Source organism: Loxodonta africana, chromosome 19, assembly GCF_030014295.1.
Source record: "Loxodonta africana isolate mLoxAfr1 chromosome 19, mLoxAfr1.hap2, whole genome shotgun sequence".
NCBI classification, from domain to species: Eukaryota; Metazoa; Chordata; class Mammalia; order Proboscidea; family Elephantidae; genus Loxodonta; species Loxodonta africana.
In genome coordinates, this window is record NC_087360.1 from 76,475,774 (window position 1) to 76,499,057 (window position 23,284).

A 23,284-nucleotide genomic window follows, 5' to 3' on the forward strand; every position below is an offset into this window, starting at 1 on the left:
GATACAATTCACCCATTTAAAGTATACAATTAAATGGTGTTTAGTATATTGACAAAGTCGTGTAACCATCACCACAATCTCATTTTAGCACTTTTTAATCATCCCAGAAAGAGACTCCCTGTACATTAGCAGTCACCTCTATTTCCTCCCCCTCCCCTGGTAACCACTAACCTGCTTTCTGCCTACAGATTTGCCTATCCTCAAGGTTTCGTTTAAACGGAATCATACAGTATGTGGTCCTCTGACACTGGCTTCTTTCACTCAGCATAACGTTTTTAAGGCTCTTCCATGCTGTGGCACGTACCATTACTTCTTTCCTATTGACGGCCAAATATTCCACTGAATGGATATTTATTCAGTGAATTTTGCTCATCCATTCTCAGTTGATAGACATTTGCTCGTTCCCCCTTTTTGGCTGTTACGAATGCTGCCGTGAACACTTCTGTACAAGTTTCTGCATGGATGCTTTTGTTTATCTTGGGTATATACCTGGGAGCGAAATTACAGGGTTATATGGTAACCTTGTGGCGCAGCCAAGCTGTCAACCGAAAGGTCGGGAGTTCAAATCCACCACCGCTCCTTGGAACTCTATGGGGCAGTTCTACTGTGTCCTATAGGGTTGTTATGAGTTAGAATCAACTCAACAGCAACGGGTTTTCTTTTTTTGTGTGTGTGTGTGGTTCCTTGTGGTTTTGTTTTTTTTTGTGTGGTGGTTAACCTGGTGGCAAAATGGTTAAGGGCTATAGCTGCTAACGAAAAAGTCAGCAGTTCAAATCCACTGGGCGCTCCTTGGAAACCATATGGGGCAGGTCTACTCTGTCCTACATGGTCACTATGAGTTGGAATCGACTCGACAGCAATGGGTTTGGTTTGGTATGTTTAATATTTTGAGGTCCATATGTTCTTTCAGCCTTTTTTATGATTAAGAATTTCAAACCGTAATTTAGAAAGGAGAAGTTTCTTAAAATCCTCCTCCCACCCCACAGAAATAACTACTGTTAAAAGTTTGGTATACATTCTCCCAAATGTTTTTTCAATACACAGACTGATAATAATATCACTATATTACAGAAGTGGGATTACGCTCTACATATTTTTTGTATCTCATGCTTGCTGCTCAATAGTATATCTTGGACACCATTCCATACCTACATGAAGAGATAGAAATCTCTCACTCTGTCTTGAATCAGTTATAGATTTAGGAAAACTTTCATTATTGACTAGAAACCACAATGCCAAGTATGTTGGATTCATTATGTCATCTCTATTCCCTACACTTGTAGGTGATTTTGCTTTCATGTGATCATTGGTACATCCCTCTGACGACTCCATTTGTTGATTTGTTTAGAAAGAAGTGGGTCTAAAGAGTAACTGGAAATCTTACTAAACCTAACACTGATTCTCCTTAAAAAATGTAAAACTGAGTGAGAAGGTAAGTGTAAAATCAACTTGGCTTACCCTCGAAAACTAGATCTAATTATTTCCTATTGGCTGATACTTTAAATTTAAAAATAGTACATGATTAATTGTAAAATATATTTTTTATACAACGGAGAAGTAGAAATTCTCTACCTCCCCAAATCCTACTTGCTTCTCCATAGAATACTCATAGCTTGGAATTTATCCCGCCAGATATTTTCTATACATTTTAAATAATGCATAGTTCTTTAAAAACATAAATTCAGTAGCATATATATTATCTCACAGCTTGTTTTTTCCTTTAGCATTACATTTTGTAGATATCCCAGATCATAGCTGTGGAGTGCTAAGAGTCGAATTTGGAATAGTATACCTGATTATGTCACAAAATTGGAACTGCTGGAGGGTCATAGTAAGCTCCATACTGCCAGAGCAGAAAGGGTCATCTTAAAAATAAACCAAAAAATAGTTTGGTGTATTTAGGGGGTCAATCTCCAATACTAAGCCACACCTGTTTGTGTGCCACGTCACACCCAGCGCAAAGCAAGGAGCAGGGGAAAGACAAAAAGCCCCTGACACAGTCAGCCCCTCCAGGCACTCGGGACATCCAGGTAGAGAGCAGCCCAGCAGCGCGCCCCACAGTGACTCAGCCAAGAGGGGCAGCCCCTGCAGCGAGGCCTGGGCGCCAGGCAGTGCGTTAGGCGTTGCCACACCTCCAGCTTCCTGACTCCTAGCTGTAAAGGCGTGCATCAGAATGGCCACTTACTTTAGGCCGAGTGTCCACAACATAAATGAAGTCGCTTCCCGGATTGGCTTTCCGGATGGCTTGGAGCATCTGCTCGTCCTCCAGGCAGCGGGCGCTGAAGCCGGACAGGGGCTGGCTGCTCCGGCAGATGGAGGCCTGGCAGGGAGGGCATAGCAGCACGGCGGTCAGACAACACTACCACTGTATACCCGGGCCATCTAGGCTTCTCAACGGAACAGAGAGCCCCTGGCTTACTCACATCCCACACAAACCAAAAAACTTTTTTTAAAATGTTGCCTCCAGTCGATTCCCACTCACAGCAACCCTATATAGGACAGAGTAGAACTGCCCCCTTGGGTTTCCAAGGAGTGGCTGGTGGATTTGAACTGCTGACCTTTTTGGTTAGCAGAGGAGCTCTCAAATCAGAGGCATTTACATAATTAACCTTGATATTAAAATCTAAACATTGCTATAAAACACAAATTTGATCATTATTCTACACAGTATAGCAATTAGTTCATAGTGGTGTGGGTACGGTGGGTGTGAGTACAAGTATTTCCCTGGAGCAACCAGATTATTTAGCAACTCTTTGAAAAACACCTCTATTTTGCACCTTGTAAGAGATGATTAGGAAACGCTGGTGGCGTAGTGGTTAAGTGCTACAGCTGCTAACCAAGAGGTCGGCAGTTCAAATTCACCAGGTGTTCCTTGGAAACTATCGGGGAGTTCTACTCTGTCCTATAGGGTCACTATGAGTCAGAATCAGCTTGACGGCAGTGAGTTTGGTTTTTTTAAGATGAGTTAAAACTCAAAGTATAATCTGGTTTCAACTCTTAAACACAGGAAATTAGTTATTTTGACCTGTAACTGATTTCTGTGTGAGCTCCTTTACAGGCCTCCAGGTAAAGTAAAGAGAGCACAAGAGAGCAGATGTGCAGAGATGAGGCTCTGGGGTCGCAGGGGAAGATGCTAGTCTCTGGGGTCTAATGGTTAAAAGTTCTATCCTATTCCGAGACACTACACACTTGTCCTTTATAAGACTCACGCTGACCAAAAAAAAAAAAAAAATTCCCTTTCCTCAAGGATATCAAAACAGAAGGAAAAAGGAGAAAAAGAAGCCAAATAGGTATTAAGTCCAGTTTCAAAGTACGTCGTCCACCTCCACCTCTGAAACTACAAGGAACCATCCTCCCTCCATCTCTTCCTCCATTCACCTCCCCGACTTCTCTATCAACTGATGCTACAAAGAGTGTGAATGTAACTGGCCTTCTAATCTTTGCTGAGCAGAAAGAAATAGGGATACAGAATTTCAGGATGTTGTCTGTGAAATGAGGATGCTAACCAAGAGGTTGGCAGTTCGAATCCACCAGCTGCTCCTTGGAAACCCTATGGGGCAGTTCTACTCTATCCTATGGGGTTGCTAGGAGTCAGAATCGACTTGACAGCAATGGGTTTGGTTTTGGTTTTATTCCTTACATCATTAAAAAAAAAAAAAAAAGGATATTCACCTCTTTCTCTGCCTATATCCATGCTCCAATTGTGTTGTTTGAAATATATTTTAACTCAAATAATACAGGACATTAATAAAACACTTGTCTTCTTGAGACTTTATTTCAGAGCTAGGAAGAACCCAGAGCAGTGAGTATAATTAAAAATAAGATAACATATCCTTCAATGAACAGAGCCTGCACCTCGAATCAAATATTTTCCTTTAAAGCAGACAACACAGAAGGCTGTGCGCTGACTCTGGTGAAATTCTCCTTGCTGAAAACACTTCTGGAAGCTTCCTCTTGGAACGTGATTCAGACACCGCTCTACCCCAGCCACAGGCACACGAGTATGCACACACCCACACAACTGTCTCAATTGTTCACAGCACCACTTGACTTTGAATCCAAAACTGTATATTCTACTTGGAAAATCAAAATTTTCATCTGGTTAGAACCATGTAACTTCTCATGTGGCAGCAAAGACCATCCTTGTCCCACCCCACCCCACCCCGCCTCAATTTTTTTCCCCTTTTCTCCACAGAAATGAAACCATGATTTGTTTAGCTGTTTATACAGCTAACTATAACACTGTATTTCCTCTCCTGCCCTGGGCAGTTCTGACCAACGGGATATGAGTAAAAGTGTCAAGTGACAGTCTCTGAGTACCTTCCTTAAAGTTTTGGCTCAGTGCACCACGAGCCCGTCCTTCGCCTGCTGCCTAGGGCATAGAGGTGACACTGTGCTAAGGCCACCTCCTGAACCACGTCAAAGAGGGCCAAACCTAGGGACAGCAGGGCAGAAGGGCAGAGGGAGCTCAGATCCCTGAAGGCTGTGTGGAGCCAAATCAGGATGCCAGGCCTGGGCTGCTCACCTTTGGCCTTTCATGTGAGAGAAAATACAGCTGTATACCGTGGAAGCCACCACTAGTTAGGCTCTCTGTTAGCTGCTGACAAACCCTAACTTTTACAAAGAATATTTAAAAAATCCACTCTCCCTACTCAAAGGTTTCTTATACTGAGAATACTCAAAAAAACAAAAAGCCATTAAAAAACAATAATAATAAAAAGAAAAGAACATTTCATGGGCTTTGGGGCTTCTCTAAAACAAAGGTTCTGAAAGATCTCCTGATGGCCAGAACTCCTTGAATAAGCATAAAGCCTCCCAAGGTGACTACTGAGAAGAAGACAGTGCTCACTTGGAGGATAAATTTAGGGTTTTTTTTTTTTTTTTAAAAACCTAACCCATGACCTTATTGTCTTCTTGGAAAGCCAACTTCTACATAGGATGAGGGTTTAAGCACAGTTGTACTGTGCCATACTGTACACAGTAATCTACACATACCTTTAAGAAGAATTCAAGTGCATAGGTGCGCACACGCGTGCACACACACACACACGCACACACACACACACACACCAGAAGGCAGCTAGAGAAAGCCTGTTGATGATAAAAGTAGAAAAGCAAAGCATACAACAAAAGCCTGCTTGGAGACTTACATGGTTATCTTTATAGTAGTAACAAAGGGCAGGAAATCGCCGTCTACTCCGGAATTTGGAGCTCCCCACGATGAGGTGTGCCGTGGCTGATTTGGGAACGTACAGTTCCGAGGGGTAGGAGTCACAGACCTGTCACAGAAAATACCAGGGGATTTTAAGGCAATCTACTTTGAGGTCTGCCACCAGAAATACCACTTCCCATACATACAGGCTGCATGCTGAAGTTTTCTTAACCAAGTTACAGAGGCTATTTCTGGAAACCAGAGGGATGAAGCCCTGCAGATTCTATGAAATCACACTGAAGGAAAGCCAGATTCCTTTAGTCTTCTGCACTGTCCTGTCTCTCCAAGGGCTGGTCATGGAGGATAGAGACAGTGACAACTATGCATTTGTTTCATCAAAAAGGGACAAATTACATTTGCATCCTGACAGCCAAGAAAACTTTTCAGCTGCCTGTAATTGATTGAAAGAGAGAAATTTTTCCTAAAATATAAACACCGGGAGTTAACTCCTTGGGTCGCCTTCCTGTCCCTGGCGTGCTGTGTGTATTCCTGCCTTCGAGCCTTAGTCCAGCTGATGCCCTCCCTAGATATTCCTCCACCTGCCTTTCCAAATCGCATCCATTCTTGAAGGCCAAATCCAAGTTTGACCTCCTCTGAACTCCCAGCCCAGGACGTTTTCTAGACCTGATTTCCCAATCTGCCACACGTTACCACACAAATTAACAGCTTTGTATTTGTTTCTTACATGTTGCTTTTATAAGTGTTGAGAAATGATTTATTTTTCTACACATTCCTGGCTTTGATTGTCACAGTGGAAACTCTGGTTTCTTGGAATGATCTTGCGATTTGGAGTCAGAAATCGGGGGGTTAGAATCTGGCTCTGATTAATCAACTTCATCACCTTGAGTAAGCTAAACTTCTCTGAGTGCTTTGGTTTCCTAATCTCTAAAACCAATGCTGTTGTTGCTGTTAGGTGCCAACAAGTCAGTTAAGTGCCATCCTCAATATAGTAGGTATGTTTGAGCCCATCATTGCAACCACTATCTTGCTGAGGGTCTTCCTCTTTTTCACTGACCATCTGCTTTACCAAGCATGATGTCCTTCTCCAGGGATTGGTACCTCCTGATAATATATTCAAAGCATGTGAGACGAAGTCTCGCCATCCTCACTTCCAGGGAGCATTCTGGCTGTACTTCCTCTAAGACAGACTAGTTTATTCTTCTGGCAGTCCATAGTATAGTCAATATTCTTCACCAACACCATAATTCAAAGGCATGAATTCTTCTTTGGTCTTCCTTTAACATCCATATGAAGTGACTGAAAATACCATGGTGTCCTCGAAGTGGTATCTTGATTTTTAATATTTTAAAGAGGTCTTTTGCAGATTTGCCCAATGCAATACATCATTTGATTTCTTTTTTTTTTTTTTTTTCTTTATTGTACTTTACTATAGGGTCGCTGTGAGTCAGAATCGACTCGACGGCACTGGGTTTTCTGGATATTGTACTTTAGATGAAAATTTACAGAACAAACTAGCTTCTCATTAAATAGTACACATAGTGTTTTATGACATCGGTTAACAACTCCACGACATATCAACGCACTCCTTTCTCCAGCTTTGGTTCCCTATTACCAGCTTTCCTGTGCCCTCCTGTCTTCTAGTCCTCGCCCATGGGCTGGTCTTGTTTTGCTTTATGGGCCTGTCTAATCTTTGGCTGAAGGGTGACCTCCGGAGTGACTTCATTACTGAGCTAGAAGGGTGTCTGGAGGCCATACTCTCAGGGTTTCTCCAGTCTCTGTCAGGCCAGTAAGTCTGGTCTTTTTTTGTGAGTTAGAACTTTGTTCTAAATTTTTCTCCAGCTCTGTCTGGGACCCTCTATTTTGATCCCTGTCCGAGCAGTCAGTGGTGGTAGCCGGGCCCCGTCTAGTTGTACCAGACTCAGATGGGTGAAGGCTGTGGTTGTTGTGGTCCATTAGTCTTTTGGACTAATCTTTCCTTTGTGTCTTTAGTTTTCTTCATTCTCCCTTACTCCCAAAGGGATGAAATGAGTGGAGTATCTTAGATGGCCACTCACAGGCTTTTAAGACCCAAAACACTACTCACCAAAGTAAAATGTAGAATGTTTTCTTTATAAGCTATGTTATGCCAGTTGAGCTAGATGTTCTCCAAGACCATGGTCCCCACAGCCCTCAGCCCAGCAATTCGGTCCCTCAGGGAGTCTGGATGTGTCTATGGAGTTTCCATGACATTGCCTTGTACAAGCTGTGCTGGCTTCCCCAGTATTGTGTACTGTCTTACCCTTCACCAAAATTTATTTGATTTCTTGACTGCTGCTTCCATGGGTGTTGATAATGGATCCAAGTACACTGAAATCCTTGACAATTTCAATCTTTTCTCCATTTACCATGATGTTGCTTATTGGTCCAGTTGTAAGGATTTTTGTTTTCTTTATGTTGAGGTGTAATCTATACTAAAGGCTGTGGTCTTTGATCTTCATCAGGAAGTGCTTGGAGTCCTCTTCACTTTCAGCAAGCAAGGTTGTGTCATCTGCATATCGCAGGTTGTTAACGCTTTCATTACTTCATTTTTTCTCTGGAATTTTTTTTTTTCTCGATGGCATGTGTTTTCAGTATTGGAATGCATCCTGAGTGCGTTTAAATTTTGGTTGGTAATATGGACTTTGAGAAATATGATCTGGTAATACAAGCTACCAATGAGGCGAGCGGCCCTGTGGCACCACCAATCTGTGGTACAACAATATGCCAGTGAGACCTATACAGACAATTTGTTGGCGGTGCCTTTCCATTAGGTTACATGGGGAACCTCTGGCTTTTCTAACACGACACAGAGAAACCAAAACGAACTCATCAGGGCTACGTAGCTATCACACAGGAAAGCCATAATTATGCTTGCAAGCCTTATCTCACAGAAATAAAGGGACAAAAGGCAAAAGTTTACAAAACTAACATATCCAGGAAGCAACACCTAACAGAATGCTCAACCTATGCAACAATGAGGCTCCAACTAGGTCTGCTGAGTTTCACGAATTTCCAAAGGGGCCCACCTTGAAGCTAAATGCATTAGAACTGGAACAACACCTTACCTCTGAGGTCCAGAGCCATAAAACGTGGCTGGTATACTGTTAATCCAATAGTAGCAAAAGGGTAATGAGCCTCCCTCCAATCCTGATGCCACATTCTTCTTCATATAGTCCAGTTTCTCAGATTATTTGCTCAGAATAGAGACTGAATTAAGTATGGTAAAATTACATAGTCCTGGCACACACCTTTTTTCAATTTTAAACCAAGCAGTATCCCTTCATTCTGTTGGAATGACTACTCCTTGTTCTACGTACACGTTACGCATGAGCACAATAATGTGTTCTGGAATTCCCATTCTTTGAAATGTGATCCACAATTTGTTATGATTCATGCAGTTGAATGCCTTTGCGTAGTCGGTAAAACATAGGTAAACACCTTCCTGGTAGTCTCTGCTTTTCAAAAATAAAAAAAAAACTGATATGACAGCAAATATTTCACAGAGTTGATATAAGGATCAAATCAGATAAAACGCATGCAAAGAGCTACATAAACCACTAGGTCTGACAGAAATACTAGTCCTAGCAGTAGTAGTTGGTGGTGTTGGTGCTCAACACATATTTGGTTCTGACATCGATGAATCTTTTTTCAATGTGAGATCATTTAGATGTCAATTTCCTGGGCTTTGGACAAATAACTATTCATTTCCTGGAAGTTAAGCACCTTCCTAGTCATATTGAGAAACTCCTCAAGTATCTGTTGCATTAGCGGAAACACTTTGCTGCACGTCCAGTGTCCACCTCAGCCCACCCGGCCATCTGGAAGATGGGATCGAAGGAAATGAGTGAAAACTACCACAAGAAAGAAACAATCCTCCAAAGCTCGTCCAGATTGTTCTGGGGTTGCCTGCTTCCACTGTCTTTGTTACAACATTGGTGAAAAACATCAAGCAGGAGATAAAAGGGTCACCAAAGTGATGTTTACCCATCCAAAGTGTAATTTTGGGATTTTACCAAAGACACCTCGGGACAGAAGATTACCAGAGAGGATTACCTAACCTCTGGCACTGACACTGGAGGAAAACCCCTTCCCAAGACCAGATGGCCCCACCTACTTGGACCCAGACAGCTTCTTACTGGAATTAGTGCCATGAGACACTACATTTCCCTCCCCATGCAAATCTGGAGTCTGAAACTCCCTAAGACAGACATCTGGGGCATTTCCACACAGACCACACCTGCTTGTCTGAGATTCAAGAGACGTGTGGTCATTGCACCAGACTTACAACATTTTCTCAAAATAACATTTTTAAAAAGGGAATAAGCAGGCTTTCGGCAAGTTGGGGATCCCCTATTTTCTGAAAACAGTGAACACTAAGGAATGGCAAAGTTATTTATGATTAAATAAAACAAGAATAAGTAAAGAATAGGTGAGATTTCTCAACATGCTTACCACATATAGCACCTTAAAAAGCAAGGAAGTGAGCTATGAACTCTGAAGCTCGTGCCAGGCTCTCTCATGGCCAAAAGACGCCCAGCTTGGCCAGATCGTGGCCCTTACATGCGCCATATCTAGTAGGGCACCAAGAGAGAAAAGAAACGCCCAGAGCCCACTCTTTTTAATACTCTCTGTCCCCAAGTACTCGGGGACCTTACTGCTGTCTACCCACTCCTGGCCCTCTTCCTTCATAAGGAGAGCAGGAAGACAGCCTCTAGGAGTACCAGGGCTCCCACTCTGCACAGACTAGGAAAAGGTAGACCTTTATGGCTTGGCATGAGCAAGGAGCAAAGAGCCCTACCACCCGAGCCCAGTCAACAATGGTCAGGCTTACCCAGCCTGCCAAGGCCTCCCCTCTAGGAATACGGCACTAACTACAGTACCCTTGCTTACCCAGGGCACTGGGTTTAGAAGAAGAGACTGCATGGGTCTGAAAGGAAGTATAGGGAATTCTGATAAGCACTTGTGTGGGAGCTCGAAAAAAAACAAAAACCAAATCCATTGCCGTTGAGTCAATTCTGACTCATAGTGGCCTTATGGGACAGAAGAGAACTGCCCCATAGTTTCCAAGGAACGGCTGGTGGATTTGAACTGCTGATCTTTTGGTTAGTAGCCATAGTTCTTAACCACTGCACGATCAGGGCTCCATGTGGAGCTATAAAAGAAGGTAAAACATCTTTGGAAAAAATGAGACTCACAGTGCCAGTTAACTCAGGTTTCCTGATACAACCGGAAAAGCCTAAATCCATCCTCTTTCCTCAAAGTAGACAGCACTCTCAAGTGGAAATTAAAATAACAATCCTGGATAGGGCGGACCACTGTCGCTTTTATAATAAATACACACAGTTGTAGTCAAAATTCTAACAATGAACAGTGCATGGCACAGTGCAATTCAGGCCATCAAATTCTGAAACTCTTCAATAAACCCCCAAATTTTGTCTGGTTTAGAAAATCACGTAAGAAAATTCAGCGAGAATAAAAGAAGTTCAAAGGGAAACTGCTTTTCTCCTAGTTTTTTCTTTTACATTGAATCTGCTTTAGTCAATGAAAGTGGATTACCAAGTTAATTATTTCTGCATAATTTTTATTAATAAGAAAACAGATTCTCTTTGTCCTCTGCTAAATAAATTACCCTGTCTGGAGTGATGCATGTCTTGGTTTGGCCTTGCCAAGAAAACTCTTGTTGGTAATTCATTGACTCATTCAACAAGCTTTTACTGAATAGCTACGATGTACCAGGGAAACTGATCTCTGTTGTCTTGGTTATAACCTTCCAGTAAATGCATTTATCTCTGCAGGGTACTATCCATCTAAGACGCTATCCAAGCAGTCTTAATGTCAAACTTTTGCGGTTACAGAGGACCAATCACTCAATTGGTCCCTGGGTGTCACAAATGGATTGTGCTCAGCTACTAACTGCAAGGTTAACAGTTCAAATCCACCTAGTGGTACTGTGGAACAAAGGCCTGGCTATCTACTTCTGTAAGATTAAAAAACAAACAAAAACACCAAACCCGTTCCCATCAAATCTGTTCCGACTCACAGTGACCCTATAGGAGAGAGTAGAACTGCCCCTTAGAGTTTCTAAGGAGCACCTGGTGGATTCGAACTGTCAACCTTTTGATTAGCAGCCTGACCTCTTAACCACTGCACCACCAGGGCTCCTGAAAACCCTAGGGAGCGCAGTTCTACTCTGAAACACCTGGGGTCACCATGAGTCAGAATTGACTCAACAGCAACTTATTTTTTTTTTTTTGGTTAATCACTCATTTGAGCACTTTAGGGTAAAAGTCAGGTGGTCAGGAATTAAGCTATATCTAGAGAGACAACTTTATGTCTTAAAATTTATGTTAAGAAATTTATGACGGAATAGGGAGAAAAAGTATGGTATGAGCAGCATAAAATGATGTATATAGAATAAAATAATGTATAATCCATAAAAAAAAAGAATTATTGGTTTGGATTATGCCTTCAGTTTTACTCCAAGAGAAACAGATTAAAATTTTAAGACAGCAATGAATGCCAATTATTTTATTTAAATAAGAACAATTTCAAGGGTTGGGGACAACAAGAAATCTCAGCTTGGAGAGTTAGATTCCCTTCAGCAAGCATTTTACAAAGAGGGATAATGATGACGATGACAGAGATGATGACACCAACAGCAATGCCCGAGACCCCGCAAACGGGAAACGGCAGAACTGATCCTGGAACCTAAGCCTTCGGACTCTAGGTCTGTCTTCCTTTCTACCACGTGGAGTAACATCCTGCCCTACTTCCCTCACAGAATTTGTAGAAAGAAAGAAATAAAATAACTCTTCTAAAAGAAAGAAGGAAAAAAAAAAAAAATTTCTCAACCTGAGAATAAAAACAAAAGGAATGGATGATGACCTAACCCTCTGAAAGGACTAAAAGTCAGAAATGTTCCAAAAGAACAAAAATTTTATTATTTTTCTAACTTGGTGACCAATAAGTGAACGTTGTCTGTCCTCCTACTTTGGTAAATTTACAAAATCAGAAAATTCCCCAGGATTTTACCTTTTCTGGTTTCAACACAATTTGTGGACGGTTAGTTTTGCTTTGCTGTGTGTGACTTCTGAAAAGACGTGCTGAGTAACCTGTGGTCTGCAGTCTGTGCGGCGGAGGCTTAAGTGACTGAATACGAATCACACTTGTGGTGCCAACTCTAGAAGGAAATCTCATCAGAAAATATGAAGAACCCAGGTTTCCAAAAAAAAAAAAAAAAAATTATTCCGCAAGATGTGGCTCAGCCTCATTTTCTTCCTCACTCGAGGATGTGTCATATTAAAAAAAAAAAAAAAGACATCTAGTTTTGTTTTTTTTTTTTTTTAATTAAACTTGGATTTTTCTTCCTTTAATTTCAAGGCTAAAAATTTCACTGCAAAAGATGGCTTTAGCATGAGGACAAAGCACCTGATTACATTAACCAGGTACTTTATAATAATTGAGCCAAAGTGGTCCCAAAAGTCCACTTACAATGTAAGGCAATGGTTTGTGAAATTAAAGTGTAATCACAAGGAAGATTCAGCATCATGAAAGTGTCCATTCTACCCCAAATAATAAATTCAATGCAATTCCAACAGACACTTCACTGGTTTTCTTTCACGAGAGCTGATTCTGTGACTTACATGGAAGAACGAAGAGTCAGTAATAGTAAGATATTTCTGAAAAATGATGTGAAAGGGCCTGACCTGTAGGATATCAAGATTTAATATAAAGCTATAAGAATCATATTATTAAAAATATAATCACGAAAATTACAAAGTTCCAAATTGACACAAAGATTAACAAATAGACCAGTAGAATATTAACAGAACGCTCCAAAATAGACTGATATAAATATGATATCTTGAACTATGGTAGAACCACCAAGGAAGATCAGTAAGTACTGGGACTACCAGTTTTCCACTAAAAAAAAAAATTATATCTTCACCTCCAACTGTGCACACACAAAAAGTCCAGGTGGATTAAACACCTAAATGTGAAAAGTAAAACTTAAAAAAATTTTTAAAGAAAATATAGAATATCTTCAAAACTTGAACAGAGGAGGTTTTTTGTTTTTGTTTTTTAAGCAATGTACTAAAGTAAGAAACATGGCAAGAAAGATTGATGACTTAAAACTTCTCAGGATCAAAAGAACTTGTAGGAAAGTAATAAAGTGAGAGGAGATACTTGTAACAGACAAATGTTAATGGACTACTATCTAGAATATATAAAGAAATTCTACTTATTAATCAGAGTGAGACAAATAATCTTATAGAATAATGCTCAAAATGCCACACACAGGCGATTCACAGAAGAGTCAACTTGAATGACCAATAAGCATGCATTCAACCTCATTAGTAATGCAAAGAAAACCACACTGAGATACCACGTCACACCCATCGGACTGGCATTTTTTCAAATTTAATTTTTTGATTAACAAATAAGTTAATATAGTCACAAAAATGAAATAATACAAAAAGGGGTATGGGGGAAGTCTCACTTATCCTTGTCTCCTGTCTACTCCATTCCCACCTACTCCCTATATGATCACATTTGGACAATTACAAATACATTTTTATAAACATATATTCTTATTTTTTTCCCTTTTGTCAGGTCGTAGATATCATATCACATTCATTGTGCTGTGCCTTGTTTTTTTTAACCTAGCAATGTATTTTCCTAATTGTTCCTTAGCAGTTCATAGAAATCCTCATTTCTTTTTATAGCTACATATTAATGTAATTATATGAGTAGAGGAAAAATTATTTAAATGGTCCCCTAGTAAGGAAATCTGTGTTTCTTCTAATATTTTCTTTTATAAACAATGCTTCATTAAATAACTTTGTGCATCATTTTGTGCATGTGCTATTAAGTTTGTAGAACAGATACCCAATAGTCAGACTATGGGGACAAACAGTACGTGTATTTGTAATATCAACTGTGTGTGAGTCTGTGGAGCAAGAATTTTATAGCTTGTTATTATGTCTGTAAGTCCATGCAAACACTTTGGAAAAGAACTTGACAATATTTGTTGTTGTTGTTAGGTGCCACTGAGTTGGTTCCAACTCATAGCGACCCTACGCACAATAGAACGAAACACTGCCGAGTCCTGCACCATCCTCACAATCGTTGTCACGTTTGAGTCCATTGTTGCAAACACTGTGTCAATACATCTTGTTGAGGGTCTTCCTCTTTTTTGCTGATTCTCTTCCTTACCAAGAATGATGTCATTCTTCGGGGACTGATCCCTCCTGATAACATGTCCAAAGTATGTAAGACGAAGTCTCACCAACCATGCTTCTAAGGAGCATTCTGGCTGTATTTCTTCCAAGACAGACTTGTTTGTTCTCTGGCAGTCCATGGTATATTCAATACTCTTTATCAACACCATAATTCAAAGGCATCAATTCTTCTTTGCTCTTCCTTATTCATTGACCAGCTTTCCCATGCATATGAGGTGGCTGAAAATAACATGACTTGGGTCAAGTGCACCTTAGTCCTCAAAGTGACATCTTTGCTTTTTAACACTTTAAAGAGGTCTTTTGCAGTAGATTTGCCCAATGCAATACGTCGTCTGATTTCTTGACTGCTGCTTCCATGGGTATTGATTGTGGATCCAAGTAAAATGAAATTCTTGACATCAGTCTTTTCTCCATTTGTCATGTTGCTTATAGATCCAGCTGTGAAGATTTTTGTTTTCTTTATGTTGAGGTGTGACCTGTACTGAAGGCTGTAGTTTCTGATCTTTGGCAGTAAGTGCTGTAAGTCCTGACAGTGTTGTACTTCAGGACAGATATTGGAATGTTCTTTCTGTGATGAACATGGCACCACTCCTCTTCCATTTGTCATTCCTGGCATGGTAGACCATATGATTGCCTGATTCAAAATGGCCGACACCAATCCATTGCAGCTCGCTAAAGCCTAGCATATCGATCTTTATGCATTCTATTTCATTTTTGATGACTTCCAATTCTCTTAGAGTCACACTCTGTACATTCCACGTTGTGGTTATTAAAGGATGTTTGCAGCTGTTTCTTCTTATTTTGAATCGTGCCACATCCGTATCATTGAGGTCAACTCTACTTTGAGGAGGCAGCTCTTCCCCAGTGATGTTTTGAGTGCCTTCCAACCCGCAGGGCTCATCTTACGGCACTGTATCAGACAATGTCCCGCTATTATCCATAAGGTTTTCACTGGCCAATTTTTTCATAAGTAGACTACCAGGTCCCTCTTCCTAATCTGTCTTATCCTGGAAAGCTCCGCTGAAACCTGTCCACCAAAGGGGTCCCTGCTGGTATTTGAAAATACTAGTGGCAAAGCTTCCATATCACAGCAACACGCAAGTCACCACCCTATGACAGACTGACAAACGCGTGGTGGTGGCAATATCCAGTAAAGCTAAAATCAACGTATCCTCCAACTCAGAAATTCTACCTCTAGGTAGAAACCCACAATATAGAACATACAATGAGACAATGAAAGCCAGTTAATTGCTTCATTTGTAATGGTAAGGCCAAAAAAAGGAAAGAAAATAACATATTTTTTAATCTACGGTATATTTCTAAGATACAATACAACACAACAGTGAACAATGAATGAACTAGAGCTATAGATACAACCTTAACCTCTCTGTGCCTCCGGCAGTTACTTAATCTCTGTGCCTGAGATTCCCCATTGGTAAAGTAGGGATAGTAACAAGACGTTATCTCACTGGACTGCTAATATCTGTCAAGTTTTTAGGAGAGTGGTAACTGTTGTACACATGTTTGTTAAGTGGAATGAATCTCACAAATACAATGCCACAATCAATGCCCATAGAAGCAGCAGTCAAGAAGTCAAATGATGTATTGCAACGGGCAAATCCGCTGCAAAAAACCTCTTTAAAGCGTTACAAAGCAAAGTACCACCTTGAGAACTAAGGTGAACCTGACCCAACCTATGGTATTTTCAATTGCCTCATATGCATGGGAAACCTGGACCACGAATAAGGAAGAGCAAAGAAGAATTGGTGCCTTTGATTTATGGTGTTGGCAAAGAATATTGAATATACCATGGGCTGCCAGAGCAAACAAATCTGTCTTAGAAGACATACAGCCAGAATGTTCCTTAGAAGCATGTCTCTTTGGACTTGCTAGGAGGAGGGACCAGTCCCTGGAGAATAACATCATGCTTGGTAAAGTAGAGGGTCAGCAAAAAAGAGGAAGCCCCTCAATGAGATGGACTGACACAGTGGCTGCAACAACGGGCTCAAACATCAATGATTGTGAGGATGGCACAGAACCAGGTAGCGTTTCGTTCTGTTGTACCTGGGGTCACCATGAGTCACAACTGACTCAACAGCACCTAACATAATCTTTCAGAATTTATATATGATGCTCCCATGGGTGTTGATTGTGGATCCAAGTAAAATGAAATTCTTGACAACTTCACTCTCTTCTCTGCTTATCATGTTGCTTGTTGGTCCAGTTGTGAAGACTTTTGTTTTCTTTATGTTGAGGTATAATCCATACTGAAGGCTGTATTTTTTGATCTTCATCAAAGTTGAATTCATCATTAAATTCTGGGAGACTATGCCATAAACATATCCCCTGAATGATGACATTATTAGGTGAATTTAATATCCTTTTTGCTCTATATTTTCTAATTTTCAACAATGAATACGTATTCTGTGTACAAGAGAAAAATTAACGACTGAAGATGAGAAAAAAAAACTGAAGAAAATACTTAAAAGATAACAGTGAGAATGTTATGGCACTAGGATGTGGGTGGGTTTTTCCTTTTCCTTTTTTTTTTTTTTTAATTCTCTTTTCCAATTGTCTGTAATGTTCTTACATTAATTTTCTTATTTAGAATATTTTAAAAATTAATAGTTAAACGACACTGATGTATAAGTCCATCCCTGTGGAGATCATCAGCACTTGAACAGGAAAGATTCTGTCACTCCTGCTTCCCGTCCTCCCTGACTCTTTCCTGTAAATGCAGGCATGTTTCTCCACATTTTCTCCAGGGAAGCCTCTTGGTGACCTTCTGTACCAGTCAGGAGTTCCAGTGAGCACAGAGAGGAGCGGTGCCAAACTGCCATCAGAGTCTCTCTGACGTCCCCACTAACCACTGGCCATGCTATAAAAAGGCCTGATGGGAGAGGCTCTCCCTTAGCTGAGGTGTGGAGGGGACAGTCTAATGAATCACTGAAGCTCCTGGCTCAAACATTCTTGTTCTAGGCTTAGGGAGAAAATGTAGCTTCGATAACCAAGGGTGACTTGGAATTCCTCACATTTATACCTACAAAGAGCGACAGAACCCAAAGAAGATAAAACAAATGTCATGCTAAGCTATGTGAAATCAGGGTTTCATGTGGATTAGAAATTTGGATTTTCACTCACTCGGTAGTCTCTATTCACATCACTGAGCTGCCAGTAGTTATTAGGGAGGCCCATCCTCTTGTACTCTTCACCTAGGTCGACCAGCATCCAGCCTTGTTCTCTCTCTTCTTTATCGAGCTTGGGGTTGAATGAAAAGCAGTATAGCTCCTCGTATTTCACTGCAAGAGAAGGGAGAATATAGCTAAGTCAAAGCTGGAGCCACATCTCCCCCAAACCATACCATTCTATCTGGGCTGGAGTGATGGAGAGGCTGGTACAGCCCCTCATCTCCTAACACACTCCCAGGAGTACCCCTGCCTCAGTGGACAAGGTCACCCCCTCCTCCTACCACTGAGAAAAGGTGCTCCGGGCATCTGGACAGGACTGTAAAAGAGCTTCTTTCCTCTTATAAAACAGGGCTTTCTCCACTTAGTGCTTTTCTTTTTCTGCTTTAAAAGCGAATACATTTTTCAGAGACCACAAAAAAATGCAGCATAAATATTAATTAAGAACGTGTATATTCATTAGACATCAAAACTTCAATCTGGAAATCCATCCACATATGAGCAGTTGATATTTGACAAAGGCAGCGAAACAATTAACTAGGGAAAAGACAGTCTTTTTAACAAATGGTGCTGGCATAACTGGATATCCATCTGCAAAAAAGTCAGACAAGACCATACTTCACTCCATGCACAAAAACTGACTCACAATGGATCAAAGACCTAAATATAAAACCTAAAACAATAAAGATCATGGAATAAAAAATAGGAACATTAGGAGCCCTAAGACATGGCATAAACAGTATACAAAACATTATAAAGAATGTAGAAGAAAAACTAGATAACTGGGAGCTCCTAAAAATCAAACACCTATGCTCATCCAAAGACTTCGCCAAAAGAGTAAAAAGACTACCTACAGACTGGGAAAAAGTTTTTAGCTACAACATTTCTGATCAGCGCCTGATCTCTAAAATCTACATAATACTGCAAAAACTCAACTGCAAAAAGACAAATAACCCAATTAAAAAATGGGTAAAAGATATGAATAGACACTTCCCTAAAGAAGACATTCAGGTAGCTAACAGATATATGAGGAAATGTTCACGATTATTAGCCATTAGAGAAATGCTGATCAAAACTACAATGAGATTTCATCTCACTCCAACAAGGCTGGCATTAATCCAAAAAACACAAAAGAATAAATGTTGGAGAGGCTATGGAGAGATTGGAACACTTATACACTGCTGGTGGGAATGTCAAATGGTACAATCACTTTGGAAATCGATTTGGCACTGCCTTAAAAAGCTAGAAATAGAACTACCATACAATCCAGCAATCCCACTCCTTGGAATACATCCTAGAGAAATAAAAGCCTTTACATGAACAGATATATGCACACCCATGTTTATTGCAGCACTGTTTACAATAGCAAAAAGATGGAAGCAACCAAGGTGCCCATCGACGGATGAATGGATAAATAAATTGTGGTATATTCACACAACGGAATACTACGCATCGATAAAGAACAGTGAGGAATCTGTGAAATATTTCATAACATGGAGGAACCTGGAAGGCATTATGCTGAGTGAAATTAGTCAGTTGCAAAAGGACAAGTATTGTATAAGACCACTACTATAAGAATTTGAAAAATAGTTTACACTGAGAAGAAATCATTCTTTCGTGGTTACGAGAGCGGGGAGGGAGGGAGGGTAGCAGAGGGACATTCACTAGTTAGATGGTAGATAAGAACTACTTTACATGAAGGAAAGGACAGCACACAATACAGGGGAGGTCAGCACAATTGGACTAAACCAAAAGCAGTTTCCTGAATAAACTGAATGCTTCGAAGGCCAGCGTAGCAGGGGCAGGGGTCTGGGGACCATGGTTTCAGGGAACATCTAAGTCAACTGGCATAATAAAATCTGTTAACAAAACATTCTGCATCCCACTTGGAAGAGTGGCATCTGGGGTCTTAAACGCTAGCAAGCAGCCATCTAAGATTCATGAATTGGTCTCAACCCACCTGGATCAAAGGAGAATGAAAAACACCAAGGACACAGGGCAATTACGAGCCCAAGAGAAAGAAAGGGCCGCATAAACCAGAGACTACAACAGCCTGAGACCAGAAGAACTAGATGGTGCCCAGCTACAACCAATGACTGCCCTGACAGGGAACACAACAGAGAACCCCTGAGGGAGCAGGACAGCAGTGGGATGCAGACCTCAAATTCTCATAAGACCAGACTTAATGGTCTGACTGAGACTGGAAGTACCCTGGTGGTTGTGGCCCCCAGACCTTCTGTTGCCCCAGGACAGGAACCATTCCCAAAGCCAGCTCTTCAGACATGGATTGGACTGGACAATGGGTTGGAAAGGGATGCTGGTGAGGAGTGAGCTTCTTGGATTACGTGGACACTTGAGACTATGTTGGCATCTCCTGCTTGGAGGGGAGATGAGAGGGTGGAGGGGGTTAGAAGCTGGCGAAATGGACACGAAAAGAGAGAGTAGAGGGAGTGAATGCCCCTCTCCTACCCTGCCCCCGCCCCGTAACCACGAAAGAATTGGGAGTGTGTAGCAAGGTGTATAATGGGTTTTTGTGTGAAAGACTGACTTGATTTGTAAACTTTCACTTAAAGCACAATGAAAATTATTTAAAAAAAAAAAAACTTCAATTTGCTTATGAAGAAAGACTTATTTCAAGCTTGGAACTGGAAAGGTCTCTCAAAGGTAGACACAGGCCCAGGCTACTTCTACTTTTCTATGCTAATGGTATTAAAAAGAAGAAGTAGCAAAACAGTTCAGAAGTTGTGGAATATATTCAATGTTTGCATTGAACAAATTAGAACTTTTAACAGTACCATATATAACATAATTGTGATGCTCATAAGATATTTATAGGATTAATAAATATATCAATTCATAACGCACAAAGTCCTGTTCAAGGGGTACAAGTGTAAGGATGCATGATGAAAGTCTTCTTTCAATTCCATCAGGGGATCTTTGCCTATACGTATCACCTTTTACGTATGTGAGGCCAGAGCCAACAGACCCATGGGCTCCCCCTCCCCGCAACACACACACACACACTCCTCTCTGCAGTAAAATCTAGGATTTTGTTCCCTTGCTCTGGTCTTTCTATGTTGAGGAAAGTATCTAGGCCAGCATAACAGAAATATAATGTAAGTCACATATGCAGCTTTTAAAGCCACGTTAGAAAAGTAAATATAAATAGTGAAATTAATTTTAATAATATATTTTATCTAACTCAGTATGTTCAAAATACACCTGTGCTTCACTTATTGACTATCTCATCATCTGATATTTTGCATTTACAACAATAGTAAAAAATCTACTATCTGACTGTTTTGCGCGTTAGTGACGTATGTCTGGCAGTAATGAGCGCCAAGGTGGGAGGTGAGAGTGTCGCTGGCTGTGATGGTTCAGGTTATGTCTCAACTTGGCTGGGCCATGATTCTCAGTGGTTTGGCAGCTATGTAATGATGTAATCTGGCAGTTATGTAATGATGTAGTCATCCTCCATTTTGTGATCTGATGTAGTCATCTTCCATTCATGCATAATGCTGATTTTTGCATAATGACCTGGTCTTTTGAACCTAACTATGTTGATAAGTTAGGAGTAACAAAAAAAAGCCAAATCCATTGCCGTGGAGTCAATTCCAACACATAGTGACCCTATTAGGCAGGGTAGAGCTACCCCATACACTGCCAACCTTTTGGTTAGGAGCTGAGCTCTTAACCACTTCACCACCAGGGCTCCAAGTTAGGAGTGGGTGTATGATAATTTCAACATATACACATTGTAAAACTTACTAATGAATACTTTATATTTTGTGTTGTACTGTCTTTGAAATGCCGTGTCTATTTGACACTCACAGCACATTTCACATCTCAGTTCAGACCAGCCACATTTCAAACACTCGGTGGCCAGTGGCTGACACTGAGTCCTTGTTATGTTCCAGCTTCAGTTCTAATTAAATGTATTAACCCAAACATTCCAGTAAGGTACACACTGTCATAGCCCTCATTTACAAAGAGAAATCAGAGGGAAAGAGTGAGAGGCATGTTGCCAGGGTCCCACAGCTGTAAATGGGAAGTGTGGATTTAAATTCAGGCAGGGTGGCTCACAGTCCTTGGTCCTAACTACCGTACTGCTCTCCAAGGCAGATCCTTCTCTCACCTCCTCAGATGGATCAGTTTAGTCTCTTTTCTTGCCTTCTTCCATTCCCTAATCTTCTCGTTTCATCCAATAGATTTCTTTCTCCTCACAGTTTTCTTAGGTTCCCCCATTTATTTCTTGGTCTGCTCATGGCATTCAGCATGAAAAATTTAAATGCTCCTAAACATGTATATTTGGAGATGTTGTAAAGGATTTGGGGCCCTGGGTGGTGCAAACAGTTAACACGCTCAGTTACTAACCAAAAGTTTGGAGGTTCGAGTCCACCCAGAGGAAGTAAGGCCTGTCGGTCTACTGAAAAGTCAGCCACTGGAAACCCTAGGGAGCACAGTGCTACTCTGACACACACATGGGGTTGCCATGAGTTGGAGCCAACTCAACGGCAACTGGTTAAAAAGAGACTAGAGTAACACACAGGCACCCTGAGATCGAAACTCAGTTTCAAACTCGTTTTGGTTGCTACTGAGATGACTGACCTACATGGAAGGAGATAATAAGGGTTATATCTTAAGTTCCAGGATTTTTCATTAAAAGCATACTCTTTCCTGTAAATAAGAACCAATATGACTGTGGAATGTCAGTGAGATAAGTTATTGTATTTCAGTCTCTCTCGATGTCATATTTCTAAACTTCAAACCTTAGAATACTGGCTATTAGAACAAGTAAGGAAATACACACATATAGGTGCATACACACAAACACAAAGTAGACACTTTCAGTAAAACTTGTTTCTTATAATCTAGCTGAAGGAGCCCTGGTGGTGCTGTGGTAAAAGCGCTCAGCTGCTAACTAAAAGGTTGGAAGTTCGAACACACCAGCCACTCCGCAAGTGAAAGATGTGGTGATCTGCTTCCATAAAGATTACAGCCTTGGAAGTCCTATGGGGCAGTTCTGCTCTGTCCTGTAGGGTCGCTATGAGTCAGAGTCAACTTGACGTCAGTGGGTTTGCTTTTTGTTTGTTTGCTCATAATCTAGCTAATTGAGCAGATGGCATTTAAAATCGAATCTTCTTCTGGGAACAGCTGGCTTGATGCTGACACATCTTTTCCATCTCTCGGTACCACTTCTGTGGCTTGGGCTTCTGATACTGTAAGGTCAACCCCAAACGCAATTTATTTAAGATGCCGAAAGAGTCTCTAAAAAAGCCCCAGTCCCCTCAGTGCAAGGAGAGCTAATGGATACAGGGTAGTAAAGTAAGTTCCCACTGTGAAATATTTGCAAATAAGTTTAAAGGTGGTAAAAGGGAAACAGTCTAGGAGCTATTGATGGTGTTCTCTGTGGGCTGGCACATGCTTCTACTGCGAGCAAGCAAAGAGACTATGCATAAATTGTCGTTGTTCTGTGCCACCGAGTTGACTCTGGCTCATAGCGACCCTACAGGACAGAGTAGAACTTCCCGATCAGGTTTCCAAGGAGCAGCTGGTGGATTTGAACTGATGACCTTTTGGTTAGCAGCCTGAGCTGTTAACCACTTCACCACCAGGGCTTCCATACATAAATTATCACAAGAAAAATTTATAACTGGGCTTAAGAA

The 23,284-nt window shown here is 41.0% G+C and overlaps 1 protein-coding gene across 1 annotated transcript in view; it reads right to left on the reverse strand.

Annotated features, from left to right (window-relative positions):
* MTMR7 (myotubularin related protein 7) overlaps positions 1 to 23,284 on the reverse strand; it is an 80,577-nt gene that overhangs the window by 37,202 nt on the left and 20,091 nt on the right. Inside the window, exons 4-6 of the mRNA XM_010592500.3 lie at positions 17,575 to 17,732; positions 5,151 to 5,279; positions 2,186 to 2,320 (exon numbers count right to left, since the gene is read on the reverse strand). Of these exons, the coding sequence (XP_010590802.2) occupies positions 2,186 to 2,320; positions 5,151 to 5,279; positions 17,575 to 17,732 (422 nt within the window). The remainder of the gene's footprint in view (positions 1 to 2,185; positions 2,321 to 5,150; positions 5,280 to 17,574; positions 17,733 to 23,284) is intronic.